Source organism: Pempheris klunzingeri, chromosome 19, assembly GCF_042242105.1.
Source record: "Pempheris klunzingeri isolate RE-2024b chromosome 19, fPemKlu1.hap1, whole genome shotgun sequence".
Classification (NCBI taxonomy): domain Eukaryota; kingdom Metazoa; phylum Chordata; class Actinopteri; order Acropomatiformes; family Pempheridae; genus Pempheris; species Pempheris klunzingeri.
In genome coordinates this window covers 20048104-20070542 of record NC_092030.1, presented here as the reverse complement: position 1 = coordinate 20070542, position 22439 = coordinate 20048104, and the positions used below count along the sequence as shown (strand labels likewise).

Here is a 22439-nt window from a genome sequence, read left to right as displayed (position 1 = left end):
ACTAAAACAAAAAAACAACCACATACCAGCGGATGTTTTGACATGAAAGTCAGTACAGATGTTCCTGTTCCTCTTTTAATACTTTTAATAACTGTGGTGATCCTCTGACTTTTCCTCTGGCGCCATCATCAGGCCAAAATGTTCATTTGTCCAGTATTTTGTTATTTGATCAAATCAGAAAACTAAATTCACTCCAGTCAGGATTAGCAAAGATCAGCATGCAAACACGGCAAAACTAAGATGGTGAAGACTGTCAACGTTATTAAACCTGCCTATTAGATGTTAGCATGCTAATATTAGCATTTTGCTAAGGAGCCTCACAGGGCTGCAAATTATTAGACTCTTTTTTTAGAGTCAGTATTTTTAATTTCACTAATTTCAAGCCAACAAAACAATCAATAAATAAGGCCTCAGCGTTTCTCCCCCAGAGTTTTGTGGTTGGACAGAGAGGGCTTTGAAACAGCATTTAAAATGATCAGAAAATACATATAATAGTAGTATAATAGTATGCTGCTGCTTCCACTGGCTCTACATTTCCTAAAACGTCTGCAGCCTAAAAGTTATTAAGCCGGACTAACTAATCTTCATCTCACCGCCCATCTTTTCTGTCATGAATTTAAAAGAAAGCACCATCATGTTGTAAATAAATACTATTTATTGAAAATATTGCATGTAGTCGATCTAAAACAAAGACTTGTTTTCCTTTATTAACAACACAAACTGAGGTTGACCACTCACACGAAAGCCCTCATCGGAGTTGGAATGAAAATCAAGTACAAGTCTCTCTCCAGTTTCCTTCTGAGGTCTGATTAATTAGCACATAATTACCTTAAATGCCATTACAGAAGACTGCCAGCGTGTTTTGTTTAAGCATGCATACTTTAAAATTTCATAAAAGCACAGTCTCTTTTTTTTTTTTAAAAGTCCATTGCACTCTGCTGAGCTTCATGATTACACTGAAAAACAAAACAAAATGACAAAAAATGAAATGAAATGAAATAAAAACATTAAACCTCCTCAACAGACGGGACTGCATTGCTTTGCATCGACATATCCCACAATATCTTGGTCCAATGTGTTGTATGTAGTGACACCAGTGGTGAAAGTAAGCCAGGAAAAGCAGACGGAGGGTTTAGAGTACTAACTTTTAAATCTATCACTCTAACGCCCTGTTTTTAAGTTAATCCATATGCTCTCGACATGAACACTGTGTTTGTAGCCTCATTTGCAGGTCTACTGCAAAACACATGCAGGCAATGATACATTTATATGTAAATACTAAAGCATGATTTTGTACTTTAAAGAGAAGATTCTTTGTATTTATGGATTATAAAGGTAGTGCACAACTATTTAAAGTTTATAAAGATGACCAAGCTTATAGTACATGATTTTTCTTTATATGATCACACAGCTGTGAGCCAAAAGCATGCATTAACCTAACAGATTGAAATTTGCTTTAATCTTTTATGTATTTTGAACGCAAGTGGATAGAAATGCCCTTAAAATTCCTGAATATCCTGCTGCTTTCTGTTTCTTGTCATATTTATTTCCACATCAAATGTGCTGAAACTATGCCTTCTTTATATCCATCCTGCTAGTTTGGAGATTTTATTATGCTTTAAAATTTGAGGCTGTAATGTTGTTTTTACAATTGACAGGTTAAGATTGTTATTCTAAGTGTCTGACAGCATTATGGAAAGGATCCCTACAGACAGAGACCTGGAAGATCCTTTTGGTTGAACCACAAACAGCTGTTATATCGCTCTTTGCAAACACACCAGACTCCATTGACAAAAATAGCATTTTTACCTCACAGAACACAGGAGCTGCTGGTCTACTGATGCCTTGATTGGTTAATTAATTTATTATTATTGTGTCACTTTGGTGTCTGAATGAGTTTGTTGGGATATGAATTAAAGTGTTAAAACACCAAGTCCCAGCAACTAGACAAGCAACACCTGTATTGCAGCCGGTGTAAAATTACTATTTTTGTCAATGGAGTCTGGTGGCTTTTTATCCAAGCGATTTAACGGCAGTTTCTGGTTAAGCAAAAAATATCTTCCAGGTCTATCTGTGTAGGAATCCTTTCCATAATGTTGCCAGACACTTGGAATAATAATATTAGCCTGTTATTGACTAAAACAGCATTGTTTTACTGAGGTGATCTACTGGACCAGTTCCAACACTTTTTCATTTAAAACTCACAATATGTAAAAATAGGGCCCTGGTTCAAAAACGCTAGAGTTATCCTTTATTATGATTGTTGCATAATCATTAAATTCTCATCCATTAATCCATATGAGTACTAGTTTGAATTAAAACAAAAGTTTACTGTAACGCGTTGGTACATTAAGGTGGTGCTTGAATTGAAGTCTCTAGCCCTTTATTTAAAGTTTGGCTCAGGTTACTTTCACCACTGAGTGCGACTGAGAACATGGCTTGTCTTTGAGTTGTGTCAGAAAACATGAATGGCACAAAGAAGAACTTAACAGGATTTTCATACATCTCAGAATTCTTCCGTCATTTGCTGTGCGAGTCGGACGCAGCTCCCTGTGAAACAAGCCGGACCCCCGACCGCCGTCTCTCCGCCGCTCGAAGACCCGGAGGAGTTTGGAGTTGGGACTTCCTGCCCGATCAGACTCCGAGCTTGTGGGCTTGTGTCAGCACCACCTTCAGCACGGGCATGAACGCCGACGTCTCGCTGAAGTTGCTGCTGCTGACGATGTGGGTGTGGATGTTGAGGCCCTCGGCGTAGGAGCGGGACTCTATGCTGCGGGCGATGTTATGAAGCCCTCCGACGATGGCGAGAGAGAGCTGGAGGGAGGAGGAGGAGGAGCAGAAAGAGCGGGTGAGAAATCAGAGATCTAGTTATTTACTGAGCAGGACCAGAAGACATTTAACCCCACAGAACAACTAAATATTCATTTACTCATCCTAAACCTCTGAAGTTGGACAAACGTTTGATTCAGATTTTAACTCAGAATAAGTTGCTCCTGAGTAATTTTTCAGTTTTATCCTCCTCAGCTTCTTCTTCTCTCTCCTGTTCTTCTTCTTCTTCTACTTTATCTTTATCTACCTTTGACTCGTTTTGTTCTTCCTCATCTGTCCCTTCTTCTTTCTCCTCTTTTCTTCTTCCTCCTTTAACTTCTTCGCCCTTTCCTCTTATTGTTTGACTGTATCTTCCTCTTGTTATTCCTCTTCTCATTCTTATTCCCTTTCCTCTTTTTGTTCCTTTATTGTCGTCTTTTTCCTTCTTTCTTCTTCTTCAATATCTCTCTCCTCTTATTTTACCTCCTCTTCCTCCACTTTCTCTTCCTGACTAACTCACTGTCTTTTTCTGCTTCCTTTTCCTATTTTTGTTCTTCCTCTTCCTCCTTATCTTTTTTTCTTCCTCTTCCTCTTGTTCCTCCTTCTCCTCCTCCTGTTTCTAACTATAACTAGTCACAGAGCTAAAGCCGAGCGTGCTGAGCGGGACACTCACCGTCTGCTCTCTCAGTTTGTCGTAAAGCGCCTCCAGACGTTTGTTGGCATCGTCGAGCTTCCTCTTAGTTTGCTGTAAGAAAAGATCAAACGGAGTCCGATTACAAACCAGATGCTTCACTTTGTTTGAGCAGAGATAAGCTGAGTCAGACAGACTCACAGGGTCTGTAGCGACAGCCAAGCACTTCTGGATGAGCCCCTCGAAGGTGGTCTTCAGGACCACGTGCTCGTCGGGGATGGGCTTCTTCGTGATCTTCTCAGCAGGGATGGACTGCAGAGGCTGAGAGGGTGAAACAAGTTAACATCAACAGACTGTATGAAGAAAAAACATCTAGTGGCTGCAGCACGTCATAAAGCCTGTCGCCTCCACGTTAGCAAAGATGGCAGACAGCTCTAACGGGTGTATTTGTACCTGTATCACATCTCCAGTCGGTGCTCCTGGTGCGCCCTCCATACTGGTCTTGGGCATTGCAGGGTTCATGGATGGAGGCGAGAGCTGCTGCATGCCTGAGTAGGGGACCTGGGCACCGTGCGGGCCCTGGGCCGTGGCCTGAGGGGCCCCGGAGGATGGCGGCTGGGCGTGAGGGTCAGCGCCCAGTGGAGCCATGATGGGAGCAGTGATGGGGGCAGGAGGGGTGTAGTGCTCTCTGACCTGCAGCATGATGATGAAATACATTTTGTTTAAAACGTCCAACACCCTCAGATTTACATAACGTCTGTACCGACAGACTCACCTTCTTCTTTGATGCTCTGCTGAGGGCCGGAGGGTCGTTCCAGCCGTTCTGAGGCCCTGCAAGAGAAAAACTCCATTACTCATTCATTCTCATGTGACCAGAGTATAGTCGGTTTTATATTGTGAAATATGTTGGAAGGTTGTTTGATTTGTTAGCCACAGCTTTGATCACAAACTCTCCCAAAGGAAAAGTAAAACATTCAGGGAAATATGCTTATTTTCTGTCATGCTGAGACTGAGATGAGATCGATACTCTCATGTTGTACGCTTAATACATGGAGCTACAGCCGCTAGCTTAGCGTAAAGACTGGAAGCGGGACAGGGGACTAGTTTGACAAAGATTATTATTTCTAATCAGTGCACAGACAACAATGTAAAATGACATGTTGAGATTTTGCAGGTTTATGTGCTGGACGCTTGGTGCTACGCTAACTGGCTGCAGCTTCATATCAACATGAGAGTGGTGTCCATCTTCTCGTCTGACTCTCAGCAAGAAAGCAAATAAGTGCATCTCCCAAAATGGCAAACTATTCCTTTAAAGCCCTTCTCCAAGTCGACACTGATTGTGCTGCAAGTGAGGCTAAAAAACACTTTGATTTTAATCAACATGTGATTTTATAATCATATTGAGATCAAAACAAGCCAAAAAAATCATTTTTTAAATTGGCAACAGAGTTTTTAATGTCTCATTTAAACACTAATTTATTTGATTAATTTACAAAAGCTTTTTGCGAATTTATCAATGAATTGATTGTAATGAAATGACATAAAAGTCGATTATTATTCAGGTGGCTTCACACTGCTGTTGTTAACATTTAATTCTGTCTTTGCATCCTAAAAAGTTAAAAAACAATAAAAAAGCTCATCTAATTAACGGTCTGACACTAAAATCTGTTATTGCAGGAAATGTGTTAAAAGAGGAACCAGGGCTGAGTGAGTTTGTGAGGCTGATCAGAGCCATGCAGACCTGTTCTCGGGGGGGTCAGCCCGGGGTCAGGCTCGAGCTGTGTACCTGAGACTCCGCACGGTGCAGGAGGAGGAGGAGGAGGCATGTACGACACAGGAGATCCTGGCCCGCCATGCTGGAAAGACGCTCCGGAGGACAGAGGAGCGGAAAAGGCAGAGGAAGAGGTCGGAAAGAAAGGAGGCTGGGAGGGGGGAGAGGAGGACAGGCACTGGCTGATGGGAGGATGTCCGGGATAGACCGGAGGTGCCGGCTGAGAGGGGATGGGCTGTGTGTACTGAGAGAGAAAGCCAGGAGGCTCTGCAGGAGGAGGAGCGGCAGAGGGGTACCGAAGAGGCTGATAGATAGACGCCCCCCCAGCTCCAGCTGGGTACTGGCTGACCTGGGGGTAGGCTGGGAGTCACAGAGGACACAACAGGCGCTGTTAGTGAAACACTGGTGCACGTCATACTGAGAGCATCATGCAGCAGGACAGACTTGTAATAAGACTTGGTTACGGTACAGTTCATGCTCCAGAGATCATGTTTAGCTTGTAGGTTACAAAAGACTCAACAGGCAAAGACATAAACACATTAAAAAGTTCTACAGAACAAGATATTTTCATCCTCTGTTGGTGAGTAAAACAGCAGAGAGGAGATCAGAGGTTACAGAGTCAAACATTTCCAAAATGAAATGTTTGCACGTGTTTTAAAAGAAGAGAGAAGAAAGGTCGTATGTTGTTCCTGGAACACCTGTCGATGCAACACGTCGCCTAAAAACAGCTTTTGTGCAGGCGAAGTCTTTTTGTCAGTCAGGAAGTGTGACGAACTTATTCTGCATAAAAGTCACATGGCAGAGGTCAGAGATGATGGCTGGATGCTCATCCCTCAGCTACCCTGAGCTGTTTGGTTTGTTTGGGCTGGTGGGGAAGCTGTCAGCTAAATTAGAGATTCAGCGCCTGGACTGAAGGTGTTTTCAAACCTATACTTCATTTGTTCTCTTCCGGATTAGTGGAGGAGTTCACTCACTGGAGCCTCTCGATCGGAGCCTGTCTGATAAAACACGGCGGTTTTATTTACCTGATCTGATTTTGGTAAATATGCGGTTTAGAATAGATTGTATTTTGTGTACTGTGTATATGAATTACTGCATCACATTGTGCTTACATTGCTCATTATTACCTCGTGTTTCACCTGCCTAATGAACGAGCAACCTGTCAAACTGTATGACTCAGTTTGGTCGTAAAAAGTCAGTATGAACCGCAAACACATCAGAACTAAAAGCCAACAATGCATCTGTTCTTTCAGTAGAGAAAGTGACCTAACAATTCAGCTAAAGTTGGGAAAAGATCAGTATTAAATATGACGACAAGCTGTTTAAGCTGTCTAGATACGACCATGAAGACGGTGAGTCCAGTATGAACACGGCCGACACGTTTCCTCAACAAGCGAGTTGTTTGTGAGCGTCATTTTTAGGAGACGAGGTTGCTTGATGACGCTGAACTTTATAGACTCCAGTCTGAAACTGTGCTTCTCTCCAAGATTCAGATCAGCGTCGTAACGCAGAGCGAGCTCTTTGGGTAGACTACGTGGAGCACTTACGCTGGTACTGGTGGGAGAACATGTATGCAGGAGTGGAGGCGGCTGGAGGTGCAGCGGCGGTGCCGGAGGGCGGCATCCCGTACATGGGGTTTGAAGGCTCCACCTGCCAAAACACAAGGAGAAATCTGAAACCTGGTTCCAATATAAAAGAAATAACCTGTGATGATAAACCAGGGAGCCACAAGCGACTTGACCCAAATACTGAAGGTGCAAAACGCTAAAATTATTTATGTGATATGAATAAAAGATCGTCTTGGAGAACATGGGAGCGTCTCACTGTGCAGAGAGCAGGTTCTTCCTTTGGAGACACAAGTTTAATTCTGGCCTGTCACCAAATTACTCACAGAATTGCCGTTAATTAGCGACGGCCTCCGGTGATGTTTGTCATTTTACTCGGTGAGAGTGACGTCGGCGTCGCACTAAAAATAAAAAGCTGCTGGCTGAATGTTTTCTACCCTGATCTTTGTTAGTAAGAAGGAAAGAGGGCATTACCAGCTACATCTCTAGAAGCCAGGCTTTTTTTATTTACTCTTCTTTTAGTCAATTAATCTGTCGACCATTTTCACGATTGATTGATTAGCTGCTCATTCTATGAAATGTCAGAAAATGGTGAAAAGTCTCAATCAGTGTTTCCCAGGATGACGTCCTCGAATGAAGGAGCACAGAAACCGCAAAATATTCACATTTAATCAGCTGGAATTAGAGAATTTAGACTTTTTTCTTTTAAAAAAATCACTCAAAGCGATTATTAGATTGTCAAAAAAGTCGACAACTAATCGATTAATTATTGCAGCTCTGAACAGCAGGCATGCCGGGAGTGTGCAGACAGATGTGAGAGCGTTAAATCTCCTGGAGAGACGAGAAATGAGACACATGCACCACAGCAGACAGAGAAAACAGTATCAACGGGAAGTGGGGGAGCTACGGGGGAAGGCATCACCACAACCACAGCAGCCAATGGGACTCTGGGATGTGAAGTATTGATCCGCTCAATCAGAACACAGTTTTATCATTAGTGCAGTTATTAAGATGGTGTGTGTCAAGAGCGTCTGCAAGCATCGGCGAAGGTGTGTGTGTGTGTGTGTGTGTGTTGAGGTTGGGTGGGCGGTCAGTGTACCTGCTGGTCTGAGGCGCTGCCTACTTGAGGAGGAGGAGGAGGGACATTGGGGAGGGCTGTGGGAGTTTGGTTACTCCAGGAGGTGACAGTGGAGGCAGCCCTCACCTGAAGCACACAGAGACACACGGCACACACCAATGATGGCCGCAGCGAGGGGAGGGATTTGGGGGGGGGGGCACAAACCAACACCACAACACATTGGACCAGAGCCAGGGTTCAAATTACAGAAATACAACCCCTCCCCCCACAAAAAGAAATTTAGCACATAGAGAATAAGTAACAATAAACACATTTGTCAGGATGTGATTTAAACCCTGGCGAGAATGAAAATCCAGTCAATGAAATGACTACAGCACGACAGGAAACTGCAATGGACACTTGGTTAGTTTAGTTTGTATGTGATGGGGGGGTGGGGTCTGATCCTTTCGAATCCATTATCGAATCTTATCAGAGCTAAAATGACTAAATGCAAAGATGTCCTAAAACCTTTTGTTGGATGAGAGAAGTTTGGATTTTTTTGAAGTGGTGCTGAGTGAAGTACTTTATCATCAAATACATAATCAGTGTATAACCTACACTAGATAGAGGTCAGTACGCTGCCAGTTCGGAGGAGCAGGCAGGAGTCTAAGCTATATTTAGAATATTTGCCATCAGACAGCCCTTTCTGACTGAAAATGCTTGCTTCAAGGCCACCAGACTTCATTAACGAAAACAGCAATTTTACCTTGCAAAAGAAAAAAGGAATTGCTGGTCTACTGCTGCCTTGATCGGCTAATTTGTTTGAGTTATTGAGCAACTTTGGCTTTTTAAAAGGTTTAGTTTGTATCTGAACCACCATGTTAAAACACCAAAGTCACAGCAACTAGTCCAGCAACCCTCGTGTTCTGCGAGGTAAAAGTACTGTTTTTGTCAATGGAGCCTGGTGGTGTTGAAGAGCGAGAGAAAGAGAGAACTGCTTCAGTTCCCCGTTGAATGGAGGGCTGTCTGACAACAAAGTAAAGCGGTGAAAATATTCTAAATATACTTTATCCTTAAAGTGGTGTTTTTGGCTAAAATACGTTTAGCGTCCGTGCTGGGACTCCTGCCTGGAGCCCATCCCTGGTTTGTGATCTGTAAATGCTGTCAGTGTTTAGAGGAAGAACAGGAAAAACACCTCAGGTTTAATAAGACCCCAAACCTAAATCTGTGTGAATCCTGATGTGTAACAATAAACAGTTGAACAGATTTCACAGGTTCAGGTTTATGAGTGAAGAACAGTAAAAACTCAGAGGAACGTACTGGCTGGTAATACTGCGGCTGAGCCGGGGTGGAGGCAGCGGGTGTCGGCATGGGTGCTGGAGCTGCTGCGGTGGGCTGAGGCACCATGGCGGGCTGGATGGGGGTGAAGGGGTGCCGGGGCAGGCCCGAGCCCTGCGGAGCCCGAGTGGGGGCGGGCAGCGGAGCCTGAGGCCTCTGGGTTTGTGCCGGAGCTGCAGGAGCCACCGCCTGCTTCCCCAGAGCCCGACTGAGGCGGTCACGGAGCTGCTGTACGGCATCCTGGAGGGACCAAATGAGAAAGGTGAAGATATGGCTGATATGCTCTTAAGTTTTTGATAAAATAGACACTTGCCCATTATGTGAACAATCAATTGGAAGTAAAATCATTTTATTTACGACAGGTTGAGAAAATATTTAAGAGGTTTTAGTTAAATTATCAATAATTTGCCTCATTTTTGACAGTTATGTGACAGTTGGTGAGCTTTTGATTGATGTTTCCCAGCTTTACTAACTCTTATCATTACTGAGAACCTGTCGTGTTACGTACCTGGCTGGTGTTGTCAGGCAGGTAGGTGATGGCGGTGGACAGACTGCCCTGGGAGGCCAGCAGGTTGGCATACTGGCTCATCTTCTCAGCCAGCAGAATGCCGATCGCGGCGGGACCCGAGCGCTGGGTCTGCTCCACAGCACGCCGCAGCACCACCACCTTCTCCACCAGGTCCTGAGGGGTGGAAACAAGATCCAAGCTGCATTAACACACTTTTTTATTTACTTTTCCAGCATTTCCACCTATGAGAAATCTAAAACAGTCTGTTAAACCTGCATCAAGTGATCATTTAATCACCTTTATCATATTATAGTTTAGGTTTTTATGGTGTTTATAATGTTAGCCAACAGTTGTTTATTTACACACCCAGCTGCCAACAAAGTCAAGCTCAATATTCACTCTGCTGTTTTGTTCTGTTTTTGGTCTCCACAAACTCTTAGAGGGAAAATCTGTCTCTTATGCTGCAAAATACTCCGCTATGTCTCTCTAAAAACCCACTGTAGACGACCTGCTCAGCATCACACAGCAGACGGACACATTTAGAGTCTAGTTGGTGAACATTTTGGAGCATTTAGGAGCTTAAGAGCCAGATATTTCTCTTAGGGGGTGATGGAGACCAAAAATAGAGCTAAAAGAGAGAAAATACTGGATTCAAATTGACAAAGATATCCAAAAAAAAAATCAGTTGCAGGTTTAAGATACAGAGCTTGTATCTCAGCACACCTGGAGAGAGAGGGGACAGTGTCCGTCCTGTGCTCTGGTCCAACAAGACACAAGTTTCTCCACGTTTCCGGCACAGATGTAACACAGACAGGCCTGTGCTTGCAGTTGGCCGTCCTCTGCTGCCTCCAGTCTGTCTCCAAGAAGGTCTAACAAGCAGACAAGCTCAGTTAGAGAGCATATTTACACAGCTGAGACCCACAGAAATGTAATAAAAGGAGAAACTGTGAGTACAGGCTGCTGAAACTCTGTGGTCCAGCAGACAACAATAAGCACTTGTCCTAAAACTAACCACAGAGGGAAGAGAACTCCTCTGGCTGAGCGTAGGTCATGACAGCAGCCAGAGCCTCCCTCCAGTTCTGTAGGTCGCATGTCTTCAGGATGTCATGCCAGTCTTTCATCACCACTGCGCTGATCAGCTGCAGGACAAAAACATCGTTACTTCCCCGATAATTAGCTCTCTCAGTCCAAACACTCTCAGGAAAAACTCTCCTTGGTGCTACCTTGGTTATCTTGCTGTGCGTTTTGGTAAAATACTTCTTCTGGGTTTTCTGTAGGAGCTCGGCCCCTCCGGCGATGGCCAGGATGATGCTGTCCGCCATGCGGTTGTCATGGAGACAGAGCTCCACAGCTCCCTCAAAGTCTCCGGTCAGCAGGGCCTGGGTGATCAGCCCGTCCACATCTGGCAGGAAAGAGTCACACATCATCCTTTCTAGCTCGCTAGTTCTTTATCTACTAAAGCTGATATTCAGGGAGGTTTTTACCTTGACTGATGCTCAGACTGACGCCTCCTGTGTGAGCTGGAGCTGGAGATGGAGCTAGAGCAGGGGATGGAGCTGGAACTGGAGATGGAGCTAGAGCAGGAGATGGAGCCAGAGCTGGAGATGGAGCTAGAGCAGGGGATGGAGCTAGAGCAGGGGATGGAGCTGGAGATGGAGCTAGAGCAGCGGGTGGATCTAGAGGAGGGGATGGATCTAGAATAGGGGGTGGATCTAGAGGAGGGGATGGAGCTGGAGCTTGATCTGGAGCTGGGGCCTCAGCGAGCTCCTCAACTGGAGCAGAGGTCACAGCAGGACTGGGCTCCTCCTCCTCCTCCTTCTCCTCCTCCTCCTCCTCCACTGGTGCTGCTGACTCCTGAAACACCACAGAAACATCCCGTCAGGCCTCAAATCTGCTTTTCTCCTTCCCCCATGTGCTGCCACATACTGACTCACTTACTTTGAAATGTCTGTTTACTGACATTTCAATGAGCCTGACACATAAAAACATCAAGGATAGCTGTGTGACTTTGGTGTTTTAAAGGGTTAGTTCAGATCCAACACGGTATTTTTGTAACACGCAATAACACAAATAAACTAACCAATCGAGCCAGAAGCAGACCATCAACCCACGTGTTCTGCAAGGTAAAATTACTGTTTTTGTAAATGGAGTTTGGTGGCTGTGAAGAGAGCGATGTAACGGCTGTTTCTGCACAATTTTTACAGAAACCATATTGGATTTGTTACCCTTAAACCTTCATCACTTTTTAGGTTGATATGATGAACTTGTAAGCAAATAGTCAGTTATTTGCACATCCAGCAACATTATCATTCACTTGGAGTTGTGTTTGTGTCACCTGATGAATCTAAGTCCAATGTTCTCTCTCTGTTAGCTCAGTTTTTGGCCTCCACCACCTCTTGAAGCCAATGAGTGGCTCTCTGCCTGCATAGATAGCATTTAACTGCTTTGATAAATGTATCAGTCTTCCCAGCTGCTGCAGAGCTGTATGATTTGTCCTGCTCGTTTGTTCAGTATGTGGAAATAAATCTAAACCAACAAGGCACCTCAACTCAAGTGAACCTTGTGTTTGCATGAATGCCGGATGTTCTCATTAATCAAGCTCAGTGAGTTCTGACAAAGCTCCGTCTTAATGAGCACTTGAGCCGTTACCAAAAAAACATCAAGCAAGCAGCTACTTGACTACTCATATCAATACTTCAGGTCTGAAACCGGCCTGTACGTGATCACATGGACCTGAAAAGGACACAAGTTTAACATTAATGAAGGTGTACCTCCTCCAAGGGGATCTCCTCTTCCTCTGCTTCCTCCTCAGCGAGCACCTGGTCAACGTCTTCTTCTGGTTCGCCGGTAAGAGCGTCCTCTGGATCTGCCGCTGGTGCTGCTTCTGGCTCTTCGGCCTCTGGGTCAGGAGCGGCGTCTACATCCAGCGTGGCTGCGGGCTGAAGGTTTGCTGCAGCAATCATGTCGAACGCTGCCTCAGGACTGTCAACAAGCGGCACGAAGCTGAGGTCTGGTAAAGCCTGCAGGCCGGCGGGAGCAGGCTCCTCCACCTGAACAGTGAGGGAAGGTATGGGATCAAAGTCAGGGGCTGTATTTGAATTTTCAGCTGCAAAATGATGAAGAAAAGGGAGGCTGAAGTGAACACTGAGATATCATTTGGGGAGACGGGTGTAGGGAGGCGCATGTGGTGACTAATTCAACATACTTGGAGGGAGTTCAAATTATTAAAACGGAGCCTAATCAGTTCAGACAACTTCCTGGACCAGAAACTGGTCATAACATATTCATATGTGCTTTCAAATAATCTGTAGAAAGATGTGTTTACTAAAAGATGCAGAAATCAAACTAGAATTCAAGATTTTAAAAAAGTAATTTGCAAAATCTAAAAAGGTTTTTGCACCGACATATTGCACACAAAATAAACTCAGACTCCTCAAAACTTCATGCAAGGAATCTAAATGTGACAGAGAGGGATCATATTTGAGATTTTGTATCCCAGTTTAAATATAAAGTTTTGTGAAAGTTTGGGTTTTACACTGGAGTCAGGGTTGTGTTTGAGTTCAGTCATGGAAACAGGCAAATCATTTACACCTCAGAGAGGGAGAAGTTCACCAAGACCACAGAAAAGAGTCAAAGCAGCAGCTACAAGAGAGAAAACAGACCCCTGAGGCAAAATGAATTGTTTAGAACTATTTCACTGTGACTGTAAAATCAGAAAGTCTGTGCAGAGCTTCCTCTGAGAAGCTTCAGAAAGAGAAGGACTAGTTGTAGCACTGAAGGAGGGCTTTATATTAACGAATGCTTGCAACACTTCCTTATTGCAAAATATAAGACAGAGACATGCAGCGTGCAGCACTTTGGCCCAGAGCTGTGGCACTAGCTGCTGCCAACAGCGGTCGGTCAGTTTTGTTTTACTGTCGGTGAAAGAATGTGGACGGCACAGTGAGCAGGAACAAATGGAGAGTAGTGCAGTGTAGTAATGGGCCGTTTGGAAGCGTCTCTACTATCTGGGCAGGGACACTCTGCCCTGGTGAGGATTTAAAACGGCTGTTGATTTCCATTCATTCTATTTTACATTTTTCAAATGTCATTTTCACAACACAAAACTGAGAGGCAGCATCCCTCATTTGCATAATCGGTGTATTTTGTGATAGTGAGTGGTTACTTATCACCAAACCTACATGAACCTGCAGACATTTTGTGAAATGCACTTATCTGCTTTCTTGCTGACGGTTAGATGATGAGATGTTTATACATTAAATATGAAGCTACAACCAGGACACCATTAGCTTAGCTCAGCATAAAGCCTGTAAACAGCTGGAAACTGCTACCTCCAGATAGATAGATAGATATACATTAACGCTTGTTTCAGGTCTTTATGCTAAGACAACAACCGCCTGACTCAAGATTTACATCTAATGGACAGATGAGATGAGATAATTTTTTCTGCACATAAGCCTATTTTCCAGAAATGTTGAAATATTCCTTTAAAACACTCCATAATAACTAATCTGAAGAAACGTACCTGCGGAGGTTCAGCAGGCTTTTCCTCCAGCGCTGCTGAAATCTGACAACAAAAGGGACACATTAATCATAAGACATATTACAGTGACTCTGTCATCACATCCTAGAAAACCCCCTCACCTTTAGGGCGAGCTCCTCTTTGTTGTACCCCAGAAGCTCCAGGTACTTGCTGCGGATATCACTCTCAAAATTAGCCTGAAAAACCAAATTAGCCACATAAACAACAAGCATTGTTTATTCAGAATGTTCTAGAAAAGGATTTTTTCTGAATTTCCTACCTTGAGGAAAGACCAAACTGTCTTTTCAAATTCATTTTCAGCTGCATCGATCTTCTCCTGGCAGAAATCCACAAAGCTGCCTGCACTCAGGGTCGCCTGCAGCTGATCGGAGCGCTTTAAAAAGGCCGTTTCTGTAACAACCTGGCTGATATGTACCACGTGAGAAGTGGGCTGCTGAGGCTGCTGAGGGTTCGGCTTTGAGTTCTCCAAAGACACCAGCTTCCCACCGAACTAGCAGTGGAGGAAAGCAAAAGGAACGCACACGTTTCAGGTGGCAGAAAAACAACGATGCTGAATCATTAACGTCGTGAAAAGTACGGAAACTGAACTCACAGCAAACGAGGCTCCTACAGGTCTGCGGATCCACTTGGGCGGCTTCTTCAGGGGCATGACTACAGCTGGGGGGGCGGCGGTCTGCGGCAGCTGCAGCGGGGGCAGAGTTTGTCCTGTCCCAAAAGGATCCATATTCCCAAAAGAGTTGCTGATCTGTAATCGACACCCGGAGCAGAGTTTAACACAAAGGCACGATGCTTAAGATGCCTGAAACCTTATTTACCACCAAGTTCATGATGTGCACCTCAAAAAAACACAGTATCAGCTGAACTGAGGGTTTGTTCACCAAACAGCACCAAGCATCAGTAGCAGCATCAGCAAAAACACTTGTAAAATATATAAAAGACGACATCTTATCATGAGTTTTACTACAAACTAACAAGGTGCAGCTTTATTGCATCAATAACTTCATGCAGACTTCACATTTCTTCACTTCCAGCTGTTGCAGCCCTGGGATTTGATTTCCATTTTGATTCCATTCAGGACAAGTTAGCTTGTTAAAAAGTTTGGTTTGTTCGTTTATTGATTTGAACAAGCACCCACAGGCTCTTCCTCCTTTCTTGTTTTGTCTCTTAAGTGTCCGTAGTCATTTACAAGCTTTATTTCACCAGTTTACACCGATGGATTTATGTGTGCTTCTGGATACAAGTAAAAAGTCTTAGTCCTGATCAGGTCCAACAGCCTACAGGCTACATTTCTCAGAGCTGGAGACACACTTCCACATTTTAGGGAAGGTCATGTGACCCCCACATCCACCGCAGGATGTTAAACTTAGAAAATAACCACAGAATCATCTTCAACAACCTGTCAATCAAATGCTGTGTCTTTAAGTGCAGTTTATTTTCACACAACTTCAAGCGCCTCGCTTTCTCTGTCATCTTCTTGGGGTACTTTCTAATTACACCGATCATTAAAAACATCAGGGTTGCCTCTGTTTTATTTCCCCTCCCCTCAGTCTGACCTGGTCGGCGTGTCTCTTGCTCTCTTGCTGGCTGCTGCCTCCCATGATGGAATAGATGTCGATGTGTCCGTCAAAGCCTGCAGCCGACAGCACCGCGGGGTTCCTGGGGCACCACTGGATGTCGAAGCACCACTGACTGCTGGTGGGCAGCTCGTACAGCACCTGCACATTCAAACAGATGACTGAGCAACAGCAGAACAGGGTTTGGGGTTTTTTTTCCTCCTACTTATCGAGGGAATAACCGGCACATAGATGACTTTTACCTCTCCTGTGTTTGGATTCCAGCACAGGATCCTGTTGTCCTTCCCGCAGCTCAGGAGCAGCTCGGGATCAGCCAAGCTCCAGGCGATGGCCAGGACACCCCTGAACATAGAGGACGGTACAGTTATGTCTTAGAAGGCTGTGAGATTATATTTTCATTTTATTGTCAACAAAAGGCCAAAACCAGTGCTAAGTTTATCTCTCAATATGACCGTCTCAGTATTTCTGTGGCACAGAAATAAACCCACTGGCTCCTAAAGGTCACAGGCTATTTATAAATGGAGCTACGATCTATTTATTAATATTTATAACACTCAACCTTTGTACATTTGGAACAGTGCATATCTAATCTATTTTTAACATTACAAACATCTTACTACTTTATTTGTTTTATTCTGAGAGAGAAACCATGTGATATTCCTCCATATAATGACAATATAGATTATTTTACTCCATTTGTGGCAGCAGAAGCAGTAAAGGAACAGCTCACTGTTTTTTTAATGTGGAAAACAATGGAGCTCTGTGGCACAGGGGAGGAGGATGTACCAGGTTTAGGTTATACAGATACCACTTGTTGGTTTTAGTTGTCTCGTGGGATGTGTTGACAGTAAAATATAGCCAGCCATATTCTTTAAAACAGCAAAGGGAAGTTATGCGTCAGTTTAACGGGAGTGTTTACCGTGTGTGACTCTCTAAAATCTTGAGAGGAGAGGTAGCAAAACGTAGGTCCCACATCTGAATCACCGGCATCCGGTCGTCCTCCGAGGCCAAAACCAGCTGAGTGGCCACTTCTGGATTCCACGCCAGCCCGGAGCAATGCATCTACAAAACAAAAGGTGACAGTTTGACAAGAGTGAGCTGCACCTGTGGGGAAATTCAACGAGAAAGCAGGTGTGAGACGTCTTGTGAGCACAGAAGGAACAACGTACTCTGTTGCTGTGGTCGCTGACTTTAATAATGAGGTCATTCTTGCGGAGGTCCCACACCGAGGCTCGGCCACTCGGGCTGGCAGAGGCCAGGATGTGCTGGACCTGTCTGTTCCATGACACACAGCTGATGTCCTCCAGAGGCTTTAAGACAAAAACATGAGCTCTGACATTCAGTGCACGTTAAATACAGACATCCAAACTGTTAAATATATTATTTACAGGCATGTGATGATACATCTTTATATCAAAAGCATAATGTGACCACAAAACAGGTGCACTTACAGGATAACTTCGTTATTCTTAAACCTCGACCACACAATATCAAAAAACAAACACAGCAGCAAAGCAGCAGCTCCTCTGTTCTGTGAGGTAAAATAGCTGTTTTTGTCAAAGGAGTCTGGTGGCTTTAAAGAGAGCGACATAACGTCTGTTTGTGGTTAAACCAAAAGGATCTTCCAGGTCTCTCTCTGTAGGGATCCTTTCCATAATGCTGTCAGACACTTAGAATAACAATCTGAACCTGTTAGTGGATCAAACAAGCTCTTTTATTTGATCGGGTGCAGTTTCCCCAAAGGATTATATAATAACCATTGCACCTTGTTTCATGGCTGTCGGCTGAGACGACCAACGGGACCAATTCCAACACCTTTTGTACCCACTAGTCATTTCAAACCTAATATATGTAAAAACAGAGCCCAAGTTTAAGAATACTGAAGGTACCTGTAACATTTAGAGAGCTGAGAGGAGCCAGTATGTACAGATATCTGAAGTATAGAAGAAGATAAATGTAGATACCTGAGTTTTAGGTCCTGGCGTCATTGGAGAGCCAAAGCTTTTCATGTCCCAGATATAGATTTCAGACTCATTCCCACCTGATGCAACCAGGTTTGTCTGGAGAAGACACACAGTTAGTCACGACGTTTGTGTTTAAACACTCACACAGAGTTAAATGTATTGACGTTAAATCCATCATACTTGGAACGGGTTGACGTCGAGCGCTCTCACTGGCCCCGTGTGCCTGTCACTCTCAGCAATGATCACGTCGCTCTCTCCGGCCATGATCTTTGCAGGGTCGTACAGGATGATGTTGCCGTTCTCGCCTCCTGCGATAAGGACCCCGGATGGGTGGTGCTGATCATCCATCCCATAGGGACCCCAGACCAGTTTGTGGTATCTATGTGGAGGAAGGAGATCAGAACAACGTGTGTGATGAGCAGCTGCACTCGAAGGGAAGAAACTCAATAACGCGAGTGCAGTCGGCAGCGTTCAGGACCTGTGAGAGGAGGAGAAGCTGCCACATGACTTCATGTCCAGAGACGGCTCAGTCAAGTCCAACTCGAAGAGCTCCAAGGAGGCATCGGTGCTGAAGGAGGCATCCAGCTGCTGGGCTGATGTTCCTGCAGAAAGAGAGCACATGAACCTTTGGTGTCTGCTGTGCCACATGATACAAAGATGTTTAAAAACGTCTAAAAACAACACTTTGAAACGACAACCTCAGACAGTTTGTGGCTGAGCGAATGAACAAACTGATTAAAATGTCCTGTCAGCAGCAGCAGGCCTGCACCAGCTGCGTCCTGCATGCTCATACCTGTTGCAAGGTAGATGGGGTGGTGCTGTGCAGGACTCCAGCTCTGGATGGCTGTGCGGTTGATCTCTTTAAGTTTCATCCTGGTAAAAAGAAGTGCACACATTGAAGAAACCTGCAGTCATTGCTTTGTTCCTCTCCATGTAGCTACTACAGGATGCATTTTAGGACAGTATGAATACAAAAGAGCTAAGTTTTACTTTATATTTATGCGTTTTAAGTCTGTGTTAAACAGAACAGAACAAGGATTTAGTTTTGTTCTCCATCGCCTACATTGTTTTCACAGTATGTAAGGACCTTCTTACAGCCAGTATGGACATCAGGGACATTTACACCGACTAATCAGCTCTTGAAATGTACTCTACATATAGAAATTTACACTCAAGCCAAAACTAATTCAGTGTAACACAACAGTCCTCCCTTCATGGATGTCATAATGTTTTGTTTTGTTATTTTAATGAAGTATCAATTAAATTTAAGGGTCATGTTGTATTGCATTGTGCAAAGAGGTGTTTCTGTTAGTCTGAGCTCAGTGATTTAAAATTTAGTAGACAAAATAAAATAAAAACAACAACTTGTCAGTATATATACACAATATGTCAGTATGCAATATAACTCAGTTTCATCATAACCTTCATGAAGGGAGGATGTGTTGCAGAAGTGTTGCAGTAGACTGCTGTGGTTGCAGCCAGGTGTTCCTAATAAATGAGTGTATGCAAGATAAGACTTGAATAACTGGTGACAGTTACTTGCTCACATCTGATTTATAAACAAGCACTTCAGGTTGTATTTATATTTCTGTATTGTGCATTTTCCTCATTCAGCCCGGCAGCTGTAATAAACACTAGTTACAGAGTTACAGACAAAGGCCTACTTTGACTGACACTAATCATCTCATCGGCATTGCATAGTAAAGCTGTGCTGGTGCAAAGACTTTACAAATGGATTATCAGGCTCTGAAGATCCATTCGGCGCAGTTTTTGCATTAATACATTAGCTGACAAAAAAAAAAAGTATAGTGCGAGCTAGCAGGAAGCTAACAGCTGATGAAGCAGTTAAAATGCTCCCAGCAAGGAGCCTCAGCAGGGGGAGAAACTAGTCTGACCGGCGGGCTGTGGTCACTTTGTGCACACGTTTGCAGGGACATAGTACAGCATGTCCTACAGCCACAGGGGGACATTACGTTTTCTAGCCTGCTAGCAGCAAAATATAACAGTTAGACCCTCACACAGACCTGATTACTTCACCAAAGCGGCTTACCTTTCTTCCTTCACTCCTTCTCACATTAACGGACACATAAAACAGGCGACAAACACAAGACAGCCTCCGCCCGCGCTCAGGTTCCCCCTTTCGCTTCTGCTTGAGGTTTAACGGCAGTGAAAACAGAAGAGGAGGCTACCGGGTCCCGGTCTACGGACACTCAAGACAGATTTCCACGTCCCCACTGGTCTCCATCAACGTGGCACTAAGCAACAGCCTCCTCCTGCCACGAAGAAGAACAACAACTTCCGGGGGACGTCGGTATATTAGCTACTCCTGTTAGCATGCTAACTGTGCTAGTAAGCTAACTGTGCTAGCATGCTAACTGTGCTAGCCCTAGATTTGCATAATAAATCTTTTAAAAGTATTTGTGTTCATTTGTTGTTAATAATTTTAATATTGGTGAAGTATTTTGTACATAAATACAAAACGTGATGCTTTACTAACTAAATATGACTGAAAAAACCCTTTGTAATCCATTTTTATTATTTATATTTAATTTAGACTCTTTAATTATGTTTCATATTAAGATGTAGTCATTTGAATCACTTTGACAGAACCTGCTTAGTGTTTTAGATGATAAAAACTGCATTAAAGGAATATTAATAATAATACAGACAGTACAGTAGTAAAAATCCTATCAAAATTACATTCTTAGATTTTTTTAATTTACATTTTTGACAACAAAAAAACCTCCAAACAAACATTTGATTTCTAGTAGTATTGGGCATTTTACTGTTGTAGTAAGTTTTAACTACTTTATATTAAGTTAACTAGTTTAATCCAGTGTTTAATGACAAAGGTGTCAGGACCCTTCAAATCACAATCAGATTCAGGTTTTTTGCATAAGAATAAAGAGTAGTAAGAAAAAAACAGAAATATAGATATTACAAGGCAAATGCAGTTTTTTTAAAATTATAATATATATATATATATATATATACACACACACAATAGATCAAGAACATGTAAAAGATTGTCTGGGAGACGTAGAGTTTGTGCAGGAATGTGCAAAAATGCAAATAAACCACACGAAGATACCCGACCATTCAAAAACACACACAAACACCAACAGTGCTTCACAATCCCTTTATTTAACAATGAATAACTCAAAAACAAAGACAAACCACTCAAGTGCTCATGGTAGATGTAGTTGTATCACCTGAACTTGTTTCCACTTCAGCAGGTCGACCCTAAAAGAAGAACGTAGATATTAAGCCAAGCTCAACAGAAACACTCACACACACACAGTGTGATGAAAATTAATGACCAAACCCTCATTTAGAAGTTTCCTGATAATCTTCCCCACACATAAGAGTGGGTCAGATGGGTAGTGATTGATATAATCATTGGGATGTCTATTCACTTTGTTACATAAATGACATGATAGCAAAACATACGTGAATGTCAGGTCCACACGGCTCATTGAACTGGAACCTCCCGTTTTCTTCAATCTGTCAATATTATAAAACGTTAACACTACATGATAAAATATTATTGTTTATCAGACTTCAATGCGATCATGATATAAGTGCCACAGCAAAGAACTTACTCTTTGGTCACAGTGCTCCATGATAATCACACACAGGGCTGTGTTTTTCAGGTAGCTGCCATACTACCTCACCCTGTAAGAGACACAGTGGTTAGAAAAGGAAAAGACAAAGTCATTACTGTAAAATCAAACATCTACCTTTGAACAGAGTTTCCAGTGGGAGCACTCAGGGTGTTTCAGTCTGATCTCAATAGTGGATTTGGGGGTTTGATGAAAGCTGTGCTCTGTTCTAACCTGCAAACTGCTGCATGAGTGAAATCTCCTCGATGATCTCCTGAAGATCACAGTTCACAGAAACCCGGCTGGTCTGACTTCTTGTGGTTGGTTGATCACTGAGGAAAAAACAAAACAACAACATCCAGAAGTTAGCAGGAGTTTGGTTAGCATAGTTAGCATCCCTCAGCAGGAGTTTTAGATAAACGAAAGTGTGGCAAAGTATCAAACTGCCGGAAACAAACCTTTCCTTTTCTTGGTCTTTGTGGCTTCGCTTGGCATGGGTCCGACCCACTCATCCTCCTCTCCCTCCTGATTATCATCTGCTTTACGTTTAATTTCCACATTGTTTTCAGCTGCCGCCATTGCTGCGTGTCTTCCGTGTGGTCCTTTCTTGGTTACGGTACTTCCGGTCGGCGCTCTCACTTCTGAATTATCTCTCTGGTTAACTCCCTCATATCCTGCCATATTTCAAAAACAACAACACTTAAAGCTTTAATTTTTTCCAGAGAATGTACGTTTGAGGAATTTCTGCATCACGTTTTAAAGTAGAGCTATTTTGAGTGTAGAGGAAAAAAAGTACAAGTTGTTTCCGAGGGTGTATTGTCAGGGAACACTTGGGCCAAACCAAAAGTCAACTGTAGGGGAGTCCATAATATTTCTTGTGATTTTTCTGTCACCAGCACATTTGCAAGTTGATTTTCGTGTGAGTGAAGTTATTTAATAACTTTGATATAAAAGCCACGCAACTCATTTGAATGTTAATGTTCGAAGAAATAAGAAACAAGGAATTATTTTTTGAGAACCCCCTACGTACTCGGAAGTAAACAATAACTCCGCATGTTTGGCCAAGATGGCCGTAGAC

General features: G+C 43.4%; 1 protein-coding gene and 1 long non-coding RNA gene across 3 annotated transcripts; both read right to left on the bottom strand.

The window, feature by feature from the left end:
* Nucleotides 1-637: 637 nt before the first annotated feature.
* Nucleotides 638-19904, bottom strand: sec31a (SEC31 homolog A, COPII coat complex component). Its single transcript, XM_070850225.1, has 29 exons — nt 19811-19904; nt 18553-18634; nt 18238-18361; nt 17940-18138; nt 17760-17855; nt 16965-17105; nt 16715-16857; nt 16038-16137; nt 15775-15936; nt 14814-14966; nt 14481-14711; nt 14323-14397; nt 14204-14245; nt 12450-12728; nt 11507-11532; nt 11163-11251; nt 10902-11080; nt 10691-10817; nt 10402-10547; nt 9679-9852; nt 9153-9410; nt 7875-7979; nt 6758-6860; nt 5181-5570; nt 4207-4270; nt 3893-4127; nt 3641-3760; nt 3482-3553; nt 638-2814 (listed from the first exon to the last, which is right to left on the bottom strand). Exons 2-29 carry the CDS (start codon nt 18629-18631, stop codon nt 2635-2637), a joined length of 4092 nt encoding a protein of 1363 aa, XP_070706326.1. The 5' UTR covers nt 18632-18634; nt 19811-19904; the 3' UTR covers nt 638-2634.
* Nucleotides 19905-20888: 984 nt separating this feature from the next.
* LOC139219302 (uncharacterized) lies at nt 20889-21965 on the bottom strand. 2 transcript variants are annotated; one of them, XR_011585701.1, is made up of 5 exons: nt 21820-21965; nt 21500-21693; nt 21362-21416; nt 21210-21263; nt 20889-21002 (listed from the first exon to the last, which is right to left on the bottom strand). It is a non-coding gene; the product is annotated as an uncharacterized lncRNA (long non-coding RNA). The 2 variants fall into 2 exon arrangements; XR_011585700.1 differs by having other exon boundaries at nt 21362-21434; nt 21596-21693.
* Nucleotides 21966-22439: the final 474 nt, after the last annotated feature.